Source organism: Cydia splendana, chromosome 26, assembly GCF_910591565.1.
Source record: "Cydia splendana chromosome 26, ilCydSple1.2, whole genome shotgun sequence".
Taxonomy (NCBI): Eukaryota; Metazoa; Arthropoda; class Insecta; order Lepidoptera; family Tortricidae; genus Cydia; species Cydia splendana.
In genome coordinates this window covers 7,462,310-7,474,611 of record NC_085985.1, presented here as the reverse complement: position 1 = coordinate 7,474,611, position 12,302 = coordinate 7,462,310, and the positions used below count along the sequence as shown (strand labels likewise).

Here is a 12,302-nt window from a genome sequence, read left to right as displayed (position 1 = left end):
AAACATCGTAAGGTGTGATGTCTGTTTCAGTTTCTACAAACAATTTGACATCTGGAGTTCCTACTGACTGCGCCATATACATAGACTGCTCACTCCATTTTCCAGGCCGCACCAATCTACAAGGTTTTCCCGAAAAATCCAAATATATACCGTAGACCGGGGTGACTTTGTAAAATTTGGGGTTACTTTGATAGATTTTAAAACGGCCATAGAATTACCATTATTCATTATTTACTGAAAATGTTCCTGTAACTAGTTAGATTACTATTTATTCATATTCACCTACTGTAAAAAATCTCGCATAAATATATATTATGGCTTAAAAACTAGAATTTTAAAGTCGCCCCTGCATTTGAAAGTCACCCCGGTCAATGGTACCAATTAATCCAGCTTTGATGATTCATTTGAAGACAACTAAAATTTTCCGGAAGTGCAATCTATTTTGAATCTTAAATCGGAATGCTAAAGTTGAAATTCAAGTGGCGCGTATGTGGTCGATAAATCGTACTATGCCTGGAAAAGGGTTTAGATATTACAGCGAGGTACTTATTGTAGAAAATGATTGAGGGCCCTACTTTCTACGTAAATGTCATATTTTTGACGTAAAATGCTTAAACATGGCAAAATTTTGTATGGATTTTTTTTAGTTCCATTTTATTTTATTTCTACTATTTTAAAGAGGGCGGGCCGCCTATTTGACCTTACACTTTTTTTTAAAGATGAGTTCTACAACGTTCTATGCTGAATTCATACATTTAGTTCGGATACAATTACCACGGGTCTCTATTGTTTCCCAAATAGTTTTAAGTCATAATGTATTGTTTGTCCGAATTTTCGTTAGTCATAATTGGTTTTTCTCAGAAACGCGTAACTTTTCAGGATTGCCATAAAACAAACCTAACCTAACCTAACCTATCTATGGAATAACCTTACGAAAGTCCTGAAAAGCTAACGGTTTCGGTTTTATGACTAACGATAGTATGACAAACAATACATTGATTTAAAACTTTATTGGAAACAAAGGGACCCCAATTACCACAGATGTTACAGTATGTGGTCGACAGGTGGCGCTGGTGTACGGCCAGATGAACGAGCCGCCCGGCGCCCGCGCACGCGTCGCGCTCACCGGGCTCACGCTCGCCGAGCACTTCCGCGACAAAGAGGGACAGGACGTGCTGCTCTTCATAGACAACATCTTCCGTTTCACTCAGGCCGGCTCCGAGGTATGGTTGTGACGTGTCCCGTGTGTTGACTAGGTCGACAGGTGGCGCTGGTGTCGCCCTCACCGGGCTCACGCTCGCCGAGCACTTCCGCGACAAAGAGGGACAGGACGTGCTGCTGTTCATAGACAAGATCTTCCGTTTCACTCAGGCCGGCTCCGAGGTACGGTTGTGACGTGTCCGTGTGTAGACTCGGGCGACAGGTGGCGCTGGTGTCGCCCTCACCGGGCTCACGCTCGCCGAGCGCTTCCGCGACAAGGAGGGACAGGACGTGCTGCTATTCATTGACAACATCTTCCGTTTCACTCAGGCCGGCTCCGAGGTACGGTTGTGACGTGTCCGTGTGTTGACTAGGTCGACAGGTGGCGCTGGTGTCGCGGCGCCCTCACCGGGCTGACGCTCGCGGAGCACTTCCGCGACAAGGAGGGACAGGACGTGCTGCTATTCATTGACAACATCTTCCGTTTCACTCAGGCCGGCTCCGAGGTACGGTTGTGACGTGTTCGTGTGTTGACTAGGTCGACAGGTGGCGCTGGTGTCGCCCTCACCGGGCTGACGCTCGCCGAGCACTTCCGCGACAAAGAGGGACAAGACGTGCTGCTGTTTATAGGCAACATCTTCCGTTTCACTCAGGCCGGCTCCGAGGTACGGTTGTAACGTGTCCGTGTGTTGACTAGGTCGACAGGTGGCGCTGGTGTCGCCCTCACCGGGCTCACGCTCGCCGAGCACTTCCGCGACAAAGAGGGACAGGACGTGCTGCTCTTCATAGACAACATCTTCCGTTTCACTCAGGCCGGCTCCGAGGTACGGTTGTAACGTGTCCCGTGTGTTGACTAGGTCGACAGGTGGCGCTGGTGTCGCCCTCACCGGACTGACGCTCGCGGAGCACTTCCGCGACAAAGAGGGACAGGACGTGCTGCTGTTCATAGACAACATCTTCCGTTTCACTCAGGCCGGCTCCGAGGTACCATTCGCCCACACTGATAAGGGGCCCACTGATTAACAGTCCGCCGGATGGTATCTGCCTGTCAGTTGTTTGGAACTGTCAACTTTTTGTTCTAACTGATAGGCCGATTCCGTCCGGCGGACTGTTAATCAGTGGGCCCCTTTAGGGCTGATTTAGACGGCGCGCGAACTCGCATGCAATTTTAGTTACATTGCGGACTGTTGGTTACGTTACGTCCAATTCAACCGACCGATCAAAAACCGCAATGTAATGAAACTCGCATCGTCTAAATGAGCCCTTAGACTTTTCGGAAAGAGAAGAGTCATGGAATGTATGGACGTAATTATGTAATGAATTTACACATCGGTAACTCGTGGCATTTAGGTAGCACTTACAATATTAGTTTAATTAATTCCTTTTTTTAGTGGTTTCTTTTTCTCGACTCGTATAGGAAGAATATTGTCACATCACTAGTCTGTTAGAAACTGTCAAGTGCCACGAGTTACCGATGTGTGCTCATCACTAATCTTTTAAGTGCTACCTAAATCTAATGATAATCGGACAATCATTACTACACATCGGTAACACGTGGCATTTAGGTAGCACTTAAAAGATTAGTGATGAGCACACATCGGTAACTAATGTCCATTCTACTAAGTACAGTCGCCATCAGATATATGGGAGCGGCCGAGGTGCTCAAAAATATCTGAACACGCGCTCTAACGCCTTGACAATAGAGGCGTGTTCAGATATTTGTGAGCTTCTTGGCCGCTCCGATAAATCTGATGACGACTGTACGAATGAAAACAAATACGTCCGACGATCATGTGGTCTCTTTGAGATCTGCCGTATAAGATATATTGTGTTAACTCTTAAATAAGGCAATTCGTGAGAATCCACTGAAGGTCTTATCCGCTGATAACTCTTCTTCCTCGCGTTATCCCGACATTTTGCCACGGCTCATGAGAGCCTGGGGTCCGCTTGACAACTAATCCCATGATTTGACGTAGGCACTAGTTTTTACGAAAGCGACTGCCATCTGATCTTCCAACCCCGAGGGGAAACTAGGCCTTATTGGGATTAGTCCGGTTTCCTCACGATGTTTTCCTTCACCGAAAAACGACTGGCAAATATCAAATGATATTTCGTACATAAGTTCTGAAAAACTCATTGGTACGAGCCGGGGTTCGAATGTTCGAACCCGCGACCTCCGGATTGAAAGTCGCACGCTCTTACCGCTAGGCCACCAGCGCTTGTTATCCGCTGATAACTATTGTACTGTAATAGTTTTTGTTTTACAAGGGGGCAAAGTTGTTGTTTAACCGCTCGTGCTAATATTTATACCCGAGCAAGCGAAAGATTCCAAAATTGAACCGTGGTTCGAAAAATGGTTTCATGACCGTTGCGAGGGTGTCAAAGCACGAGGGTTAAACAAAATTTGCCCCCGAGTGAAACACAATATTTTTCACCACACCAACCCGAAGCAAATATTAAATGTAAAATATCAAACAAAATCAAACCAAATCAAATCCAAATGAATGTTATTCAATATTTATCATCCAAAATCATCATTTAAAAGTCAATTCTACCAGCAAACATAAGAAAGCAACTCAAAATTTGCAAAATAGGTACTTTGCCTCACATATGAATAAAATGCAACTTTGCTATCAGTTTTTGAAGTGCAAAGTAAGCCTTTCCGAGCTGGTGTGGTGAAAATATTATTGATTGTCAGGTGTCGGCGCTTCTGGGCCGTATTCCGTCTGCGGTGGGCTACCAGCCGACTCTAGCCACCGACATGGGCACCATGCAAGAGCGTATCACCACAACTAAGGCGGGTTCTATCACCAGCGTGCAGGTATGGACTTATCGATTTCTGGATAGGTATCTGTTTATTTTAGCTGCCTTACAATAGGGAATATTACGCAAAACTCTGCGTAGAGGGCGTCACTAGCCTGTAGCACAGTCACAGGACCTACCTCGAAACACAAAAATCTAAAGTTCGGTTTCTGCCTCTCTATCACTCTTGCATATTCGATCGATAGAGAAGCAGATAAACGAAAATTTCGATTTTCACGTTTCGCGGTAGGCCACCTGTAAACAAACCGTCTTGATGCATGGGACAAAGGTACCTATTTGAGTCACAATTCACAAGGAATATTATAATTTCAATTCATGGCACCCAGATGGTGGACCTGATTTGAAAATTCTACATTTTTATTTCATAAGCTGGTTGTCTACCGCCACAGCTTGGCATGGCTTGAGTACCTATTTTAATTAATATAAAAATAAAATAAAATAATAATAATAATTTCAGCCTATATACGTCCCACTGCTGGGCACAGGCCTCCTCTCGTGCGCTAGAGGGCTTGGGCTAGTCGCCACGCTAGCCCAATGCGGATTGGCGACTTCACATACACCTTTGAATTTCTTGGCAGATGTATGCAGGTTTCCTCGCGATGTTTTCCTTCACCGAATGATATTTCGTACATAAGTTCCGAAAAAGTACGCGCCAGGATTTGACCCCGCGACCTCCGGATTGAAATATAAAAAAATAAAACATAAATTCCAGGCCGTATACGTGCCAGCGGACGACCTGACGGACCCCGCGCCAGCAACCACCTTCGCCCATCTCGACGCCACCACCGTGCTGTCCCGCGCCATCGCCGAGCTCGGCGTATACCCCGCCGTGGACCCGCTAGACTCCACCTCCCGCGTCATGGACCCCAACATCATCGGCGCCGAGCATTACGGAGTAGCGCGCGGCGTGCAGAAGATATTACAGGTATTTAATATAGCTCTACACGATGGCCCAGCGCTGCGCCAGCGACCACGTTCGACCATCTCGACGCCACCACGGTGCTGTCGCGCGCCATCGCTGAGCTCGGCGTGTACCCCGCCGTGGACCCGCTCGACTCCACCTCCCGCGTCATGGACCCCAACATCATCGGCGCCGAGCATTACGGAGTAGCGCGCGGCGTGCAGAAGATATTACAGGTATTTAATATAGCTCTACACGATGGCCCAGCGCTGCGCCAGCGACCACGTTCGACCATCTCGACGCCACCACGGTGCTGTCGCGCGCCATCGCCGAGCTCGGCGTGTACCCCGCCGTGGACCCGCTCGACTCCACCTCCCGCGTCATGGACCCCAACATCATCGGCGCCGAGCATTACGGAGTAGCGCGCGGCGTGCAGAAGATATTACAGGTATTTAATATAGCTCTACACGATGGCCCAGCGCTGCGCCAGCGACCACGTTCGACCATCTCGACGCCACCACGGTGCTGTCGCGCGCCATCGCCGAGCTCGGCGTGTACCCCGCCGTGGACCCGCTCGACTCCACCTCCCGCGTCATGGACCCCAACATCATCGGCGCCGAGCATTACGGAGTAGCGCGCGGCGTGCAGAAGATATTACAGGTCTGAGATATTCTAGACCTTACAGGCCGAGATCTCAGAAATCCAATCCTGAAATTCTAATCTAGCATAGACTTTTGATATCGGTATTGCCATTATCGTGCAATGAATGAACATCAGATTTTATCGGCTGTACGAATTCTCATTTTATAAGAGTTTTGTAGAACCACGTAAAAATTTTACAGCCCTAAGCTGTTCTTAAAAACTTCTGTAGCGTCCATCTGTCTTGGAGAATGGTGATGTTATAATCTCTGCTCTTTATAGTTTCATTTGACTCAATTCTTCCTCTGTACTGAAAAACAGGCAAAGCTGCTAAATAGTTAATCCCAGCAAGCACAGCCAACCTTATTTATCCATATTGTAAAGGGGAGTCGAAAAGCCCTGAATGTCTTCAATAATAAGAGGTACGGCTGTGCCCGCTGTGTTTGTTATACTTACTCGATAGTGGCGGATTTGCAGTCTTGGCCGCCCTAGGCCCCAGACCTTGTAACTACTAGCCGCCCCTTTCTCAGCACCCATCTATAGACTGCCGTCTTGCTGTCGCCCCTAATATCTTGCCGCTCTATCTAGGCCCTGGCCTACTGGGCCTTAGGGCAAATCCGCCACTGATTACTCGGCACGGCAGATAGCTATCGTAATCACAGCCATTCTTCTAAGATTCTGACTCTTATTCACAGGATTACAAGTCTCTGCAGGACATCATCGCCATCCTGGGCATGGACGAGCTGTCGGAAGACGACAAGCTCACTGTGGCGCGCGCGCGCAAGATCCAGCGGTTCCTGTCCCAGCCCTTCCAGGTCCATATTCACTACACAGGACTAGCTTTTCTTTTCCGCCATGTTGCCGCAAAACAAACTGCGAAATCGCCGTGTGAAAGTTTGCGAGTGTGGAGTCACGTCAACGTCGCGATATGTTCGCTCCGCGACGTCGCGCCGCGATTCACGCACATAGGCTGGAACCTTCAAACGTCAAACTTCTATGAAATTATGACGTTTAAAATAACACTTGCACACTCTGTGCTATCAAAAACAGTGCAGAGTTAGCCTAGCTAGATGGTGATTTTGCAGCGCATTCGCCAGTTGTGGACGGACGTATAAATCCTATAGGGACCCTGTGCGTTGGAGGGTCTGCCATCGTGTGACCTGAATCGGAAGCATATGTGCACATGTACATTGCCAAAGCAAGTGCTACCATCTACCGTTCTCGTCGGTACATTTCCTTGTGCATAGTAGGTTCTGCCATCTTGTGGGCTACATCGGAAGCATAAACGACACATTACGCCTCGCGCCAAAAATCTGTCGGCTCTTATGCTGCCCCCTATATTTCATGCACGGGGCCTATAAGTCGCTGTGTGTGTGTCTGTGTGTGTGTGAGATAGAGAGAGAGAGAAGGCGGCTAGACCTCTAGCATGGGTAGGAAACTAGAGCGTTCGGGCGTTCTCGGCTCCGTTCGGCTCAGCATTGCTCCGAGCAATATTAGGGTTGGCAAAACTTGACGTTCCGTTGCGTGTACAAACAATCACAGATAAGATAATGAATTGAATTTTGACAACCCCAAACAGCCGAAACGGATAGTTGGAAAGGGACAGCATAAATCTTCCCTGAACCGCTGCCAAACTTCGGTTTTATAGAAATAGAAAATATTTATTTGGCGTAAAAAACATACATTAGGTACAACATCAAGGAAGTTTCTTTGTTGTATGGCAGTACTATTACTCATTCTGTGCCTCTAGCACTTCCAAGTCTGTCTAATTGTATGTAAGAGTAGGACTACAGTTTACAAACCAGGACAGCATCGCTATCCTGCACATACCCAGACGATCACGATCAGTCAGACAGAACCCAAAAGTTATACAGATTCATAACTTAATGTCTCAATCTAAACCGATTTCGAAAGGAATACCTACTCTCCTTATGTCTATTTTTACCTTAGAGGATATAACCAAACGGAGACGCCTTGTCTGTAATTTTCTGTACAAAACAGTCTGCCGATCTTTGCGGGGGAGGGGCACGTCAAATGTATACGTAACGTAAAAATAGCCATGTCAGATAAACGTCAGCCCATACAATGTGTATGACCATTGGCCGCCTAATTTCGACAGACGGAAACGCCTGTTAATGGCTACTCCGTTTGGGTATATCCTGTACGTAAGAATTTATCCCAATATCGTAATTTAATTATTATTTAACAGGTGGCCGAGGTATTTACGGGGCATATTGGCAAGCTGGTGAAGTTAGAGGAAACGATCAAAGGATTTCAGAGCGTAAGTTTAACAAATCTGAGTTCTACATCTATATCTATAGTCTGTATCTTTTGGTATTTAAATAAAAGTAAACCAAACCAAATACAAAATCGCCTGGATCAGTCACTGGACGACTTGACTTTAACCTACTTTATTTGATCATGTAATGTTTTCATCTACCCTCAACTGGCTAATGGAACCATTTGAGGATAGAATTTGTTTACTTTTATTTAAATACCTAAAGATACAGAATATAGCTGCTTTAACCTCGTATGACCCACCATAAAACGGTTTACCAATTTTTAATTTGAACCTTGTTCTATAAGTAAATTGGAACGAATTTAGTTTGTTTTAAAACACTATGAATCAATAGAAAAGCTACTTTATCTGTTTCATGAAAGGTTCAAATTAGATTGCAACGAATATGTACATTTTAATGTACATTCAGACTCATAGGCAGTTTTAACTAAAACCCGTTAATGTTTAGGTCATAGTGAGCAACTTTTATTATGACGTCAACCCCGAAATCACAACCACAAAAATTTTAAACGGTTGGCGTTTAAATATTTTGTGGTAGAGTCAATTTTTTTCACTTTGACCTAAACATTAATATCGTTGTCTAATACCCACACCCTTATTACTGTGGGGCTAAGGTCGATTTTAGTAAGATTGTCCCAGAATATTTTAATTTATTGTATCACAGATCCTGAAGGGAGAGCTCGACCACATCCCAGAGGCGGCGTTCTACATGGTCGGCACCATTGAGGACGTCATCGCCAAGTCGCATGAGCTCGCCAAGAACGTCTAGCAGCCGACAGATGGCGCTGTTTTGTTTATATAGTTTGTAAGACTGAGAGCATTTAATAACCGGAGTCGCCTTTAAGAGCTTACCCCTCTCCCGAAAACCTTGCGCAATAGGCATAGAAGGTAGGATCGTATAGAAGTGGTATACGCGTGCCTCTGTGAGGGACAAAACATACGCAAATGCGACACTGTGATTGGTCGAATTCATTTGTTGCCCACCATAATCCATACTAAATTTATGGTGGGACAAGGACAAGCAATAATACCGCTTTCTCTGCTACTCCTACTGAGAGTTCCATAAGTGCGTCTCGTTCGGTCGTTTGGCCCCTCCTGATTCGGTTAAATTGTGTTCTAATGTATGGGGAAGACAAACTAATTATAGCCAGCCTTTTATGAATGTAGTATGATACCTTAGGGTATGGTGCTTTACGCACACTAGCGTCCCTTCCCCTCCCCCTGACGCAACCCCCCCTTTTTGCATGAAATATGTCCCGGTTCACAGTTTTTTACATTTTTTGAGGAAAGTATACATTATAGGAAAAAAGTATCAATGAAAGAAATAATCCTTAATAAATTCTTAATACAAAAGGTCATATTCATTTTTTTTATATGATGCATTCATGTATTAGCGTGTTTAAATTCGAAATAACATAGTTTTTACTTAGGATTCGAAACTCATTTATTATACACGGTGTAACACGAGGAAACCGAATAATTTTAACAGCGTATTCCTGATCATATTTAGAGACAAAAATGTCCTATAAACTTTTTTCAAATTCGGCTAGTTTCAGAGTTAAACCCAATTAAAATAAAAACAAGTTTTTATTGTTACATAGTGCAAAATGCCTTTATGATGGCGATGTTGCTACTATGGTACGTAGTCTAAATATCCTTATTGATAGATGTCAAAAAGTGACAAGTAACACTTTGCAAAAACTAAGTTTTACGAAAAAAAAGTAAAAATCCATTTTAACTGACAAGTTTTCCAAATAACATTTACTTTTTATGTACAAATATAATCCAAAAAATTTTTTCATTGCTTTTAAGGGTTTTCCTATTGATCAATTATTATTACAATTACTTTCCATAATGAATGGTAACGAACTGTTGCCACAAAAGGGGGTTAGGTTAGGTTAGAACTGTGACCCTCGCAAAAACGAACTGCTGCCTCAAAAGTGGGTTAGGTTAGGTTAGAACTGCGACCATTGTAAAACCGGGCAAGTGCGAGTCGGACTCGCGCACGAAGGGTTCCGTATCATAATGCAAAAAAAAAACGAAAAAAAAAAAGCAAAAAAAAAACGGTCACCCATCCAAGTACTGACCACTCCCGACGTTGCTTAACTTTGGTCAAAAATCACGTTTGTTGTATGGGAGCCCCATTTAAATCTTTATTTTATTCTGTTTTTAGTATTTGTTGTTATAGCGGCAACAGAAATACATCATCTGTGAAAATTTCAACTGTCTAGCTATCACGGTTCGTGAGATACAGCCTGGTGACAGACAGACGGACGGACGGACGGACGGACGGACGGACAGACGGACGGACGGACGGACAGCGAAGTCTTAGTAATAGGGTCCCGTTTTACCCTTTGGGTACGGAACCCTAAAAACGAACTGCTGTTAAAACTAGGTTCGGTTAGAACTACTACGATCCTTGCAAAAACGAACTGCTGCCACAAAAGTGGGTTAGGTTAGGTTAGAACTGCGATCCCTGCAAAAACGAACTGTTGCCACAAAAGTGGGTTAGGTTAGGTTAGAACTGTGATCCTCGCAAAAACGAACTGCTGCCATAAAAGTGTTAGGTTAGGTTAGAACAAAAATTCCGGCCATTCCATAATAGGGAATCCAAATTTGGGCATACGAGTGTTAGGTCAAGCAACGATAGGCTAAGTAAAATTAGGTAACATATATGATGGTTATAGGATATATAATTTTTAGGCCTAACAATAATTAGGCAAAACAAGAATTATGCTACGTAACATTAGGATAAATACTCAATATGGAAAGAGCCATTAGGGAAAAACATATTAGGACAAAACAAAATCGGCCATTCGATAATAGGGAAACCAAAATTAGGGTATACGAGCTTCGAGCAACACGGAAGGGAGGCGGCATTCGCACTATTTCCCCTCTGCCGAGGTACAAGATTAGCGCGTCAATCTAATCTAGCGCGGGTAATAAAACTAGTTGCACTTGGATTTTTCACTAGACCGAGTCCAGAGTATTGTAACCACATTTTGTGGACATATGTTTTGTAAGAAATGTATCAGGGCAAAAAATAAATGCCCCGAATGTGGGAGGCGGATTAGAGGGAAAAAAAATTGTAAAAATATATAATTAATTACATTTAGACATTTTAGACCAATCCTCCGCCTCGCCACCTCCCGCACATGTACATGTATATTATAAACGTCAAACTTCTATGAAATTATGACGTTTAAATAACACTTGCACCGTCTGGGCTATAAAAATCGCTGCCAACTTAGCTTGGTCTAACTGTACCCACTTATGAAAACAAAACAGCATTTCAAGGTCAGTACCATCGACCCCCCGGGGCATTTTTTAAACTTATTGCGGCTAGGTAAAAGTCTACCAATGGAGTCAGAAGTCTGTTGCTGTCTGTCAAGCGCGAGCGCGAATTTTATGTCTGTGATTCTATGTGAGAAACGGCCTATAAGACCTAGTTATAAATAAGGCAACCGAATGGTTGATATTAGCTTTTGATATTAGTTAAAATCAATTTGACTTAATGAATGTCTGGTAGAATTAGTGGAAGGTTCTGGTACCTATAATGGTCAACCTATTTAAATATTTGCTATTTACCTACTGGAAATATTTGCTTGTGATATAATGATCAACTGGTAAAATATACGAGCATTGAAAAACGCTACATGAAAAATCGCTGCATTAAAAAAGACGATTAATGAAATTTGCGATCGTGATAAAATGCGATGTGAAAATTCGCTACTCGGAAAATATGCTTTTGTGAAAATTGTCTAACAAATCAAATATGTTATGGGGTTTTACTATTTAATTAAAGATAGTTTTCTACATAACACTTGTTTTATTTTATATAATCAATTAAATTGTACAGATCCACTTGAGATTTATTCAGTCATGGACTTCATGTAGTGTAGTAAATGAAGCAAGTTGTTGTATGGAGACCCATGCATTAATTTCTCATGATGAAATTATGCTTGGTTATTGTACAGTATGAGCTATTAACTAACATATAAATATCAAAAAAAAAACACTCCTAAGTTAGGTATTTATACGTAAAAATACAAATCTGTTTATTTATTGAACCGAGTAATTCCTCCGTCCAAAATTATTTTACCAAATAAATTATTTGTATCAGTATGTGATACTAGAAAAAAATCTAAAACTTGTCAAACATGAGAATATTTTTTTTTATTATAATTCCTTTTTTGACGCTCATTTTCATCGGAAAATTGCTCTGCCATTTTTTCCTTCTTATATGATCTTAGAATATAATTTGGCGTAGTGGGTAAGAACATCCAAAAAAATGCATACCCAAGTTTATGTATTTTAGAACTATTAAAAACTGAGAGTGGAAAATTTCTCAGCCTGACTTATTTTTAATTATATACTAAGTAGTCACGTATATACTTAAATCCAATATATCCATAAGAAATATCATCCCTTGTACACCCC

The 12,302-nt window shown here is 43.2% G+C and overlaps 1 protein-coding gene across 1 annotated transcript in view; it reads left to right on the top strand.

Annotated features, from left to right (window-relative positions):
• The window catches only part of LOC134803442 (ATP synthase subunit beta, mitochondrial-like), a 30,052-nt gene extending 18,369 nt beyond the window's left edge, over positions 1-11,683 (top strand). The window contains exons 10-15 of the mRNA XM_063776260.1: positions 1,065-1,223; positions 3,899-4,021; positions 4,736-4,948; positions 6,259-6,378; positions 7,773-7,844; positions 8,527-11,683. Coding sequence (XP_063632330.1) covers positions 1,065-1,223; positions 3,899-4,021; positions 4,736-4,948; positions 6,259-6,378; positions 7,773-7,844; positions 8,527-8,631 — 792 coding nt within the window. The 3' untranslated portion in view covers positions 8,632-11,683. The remainder of the gene's footprint in view (positions 1-1,064; positions 1,224-3,898; positions 4,022-4,735; positions 4,949-6,258; positions 6,379-7,772; positions 7,845-8,526) is intronic.
• The last annotated feature ends 619 nt before the right edge of the window (positions 11,684-12,302 follow it).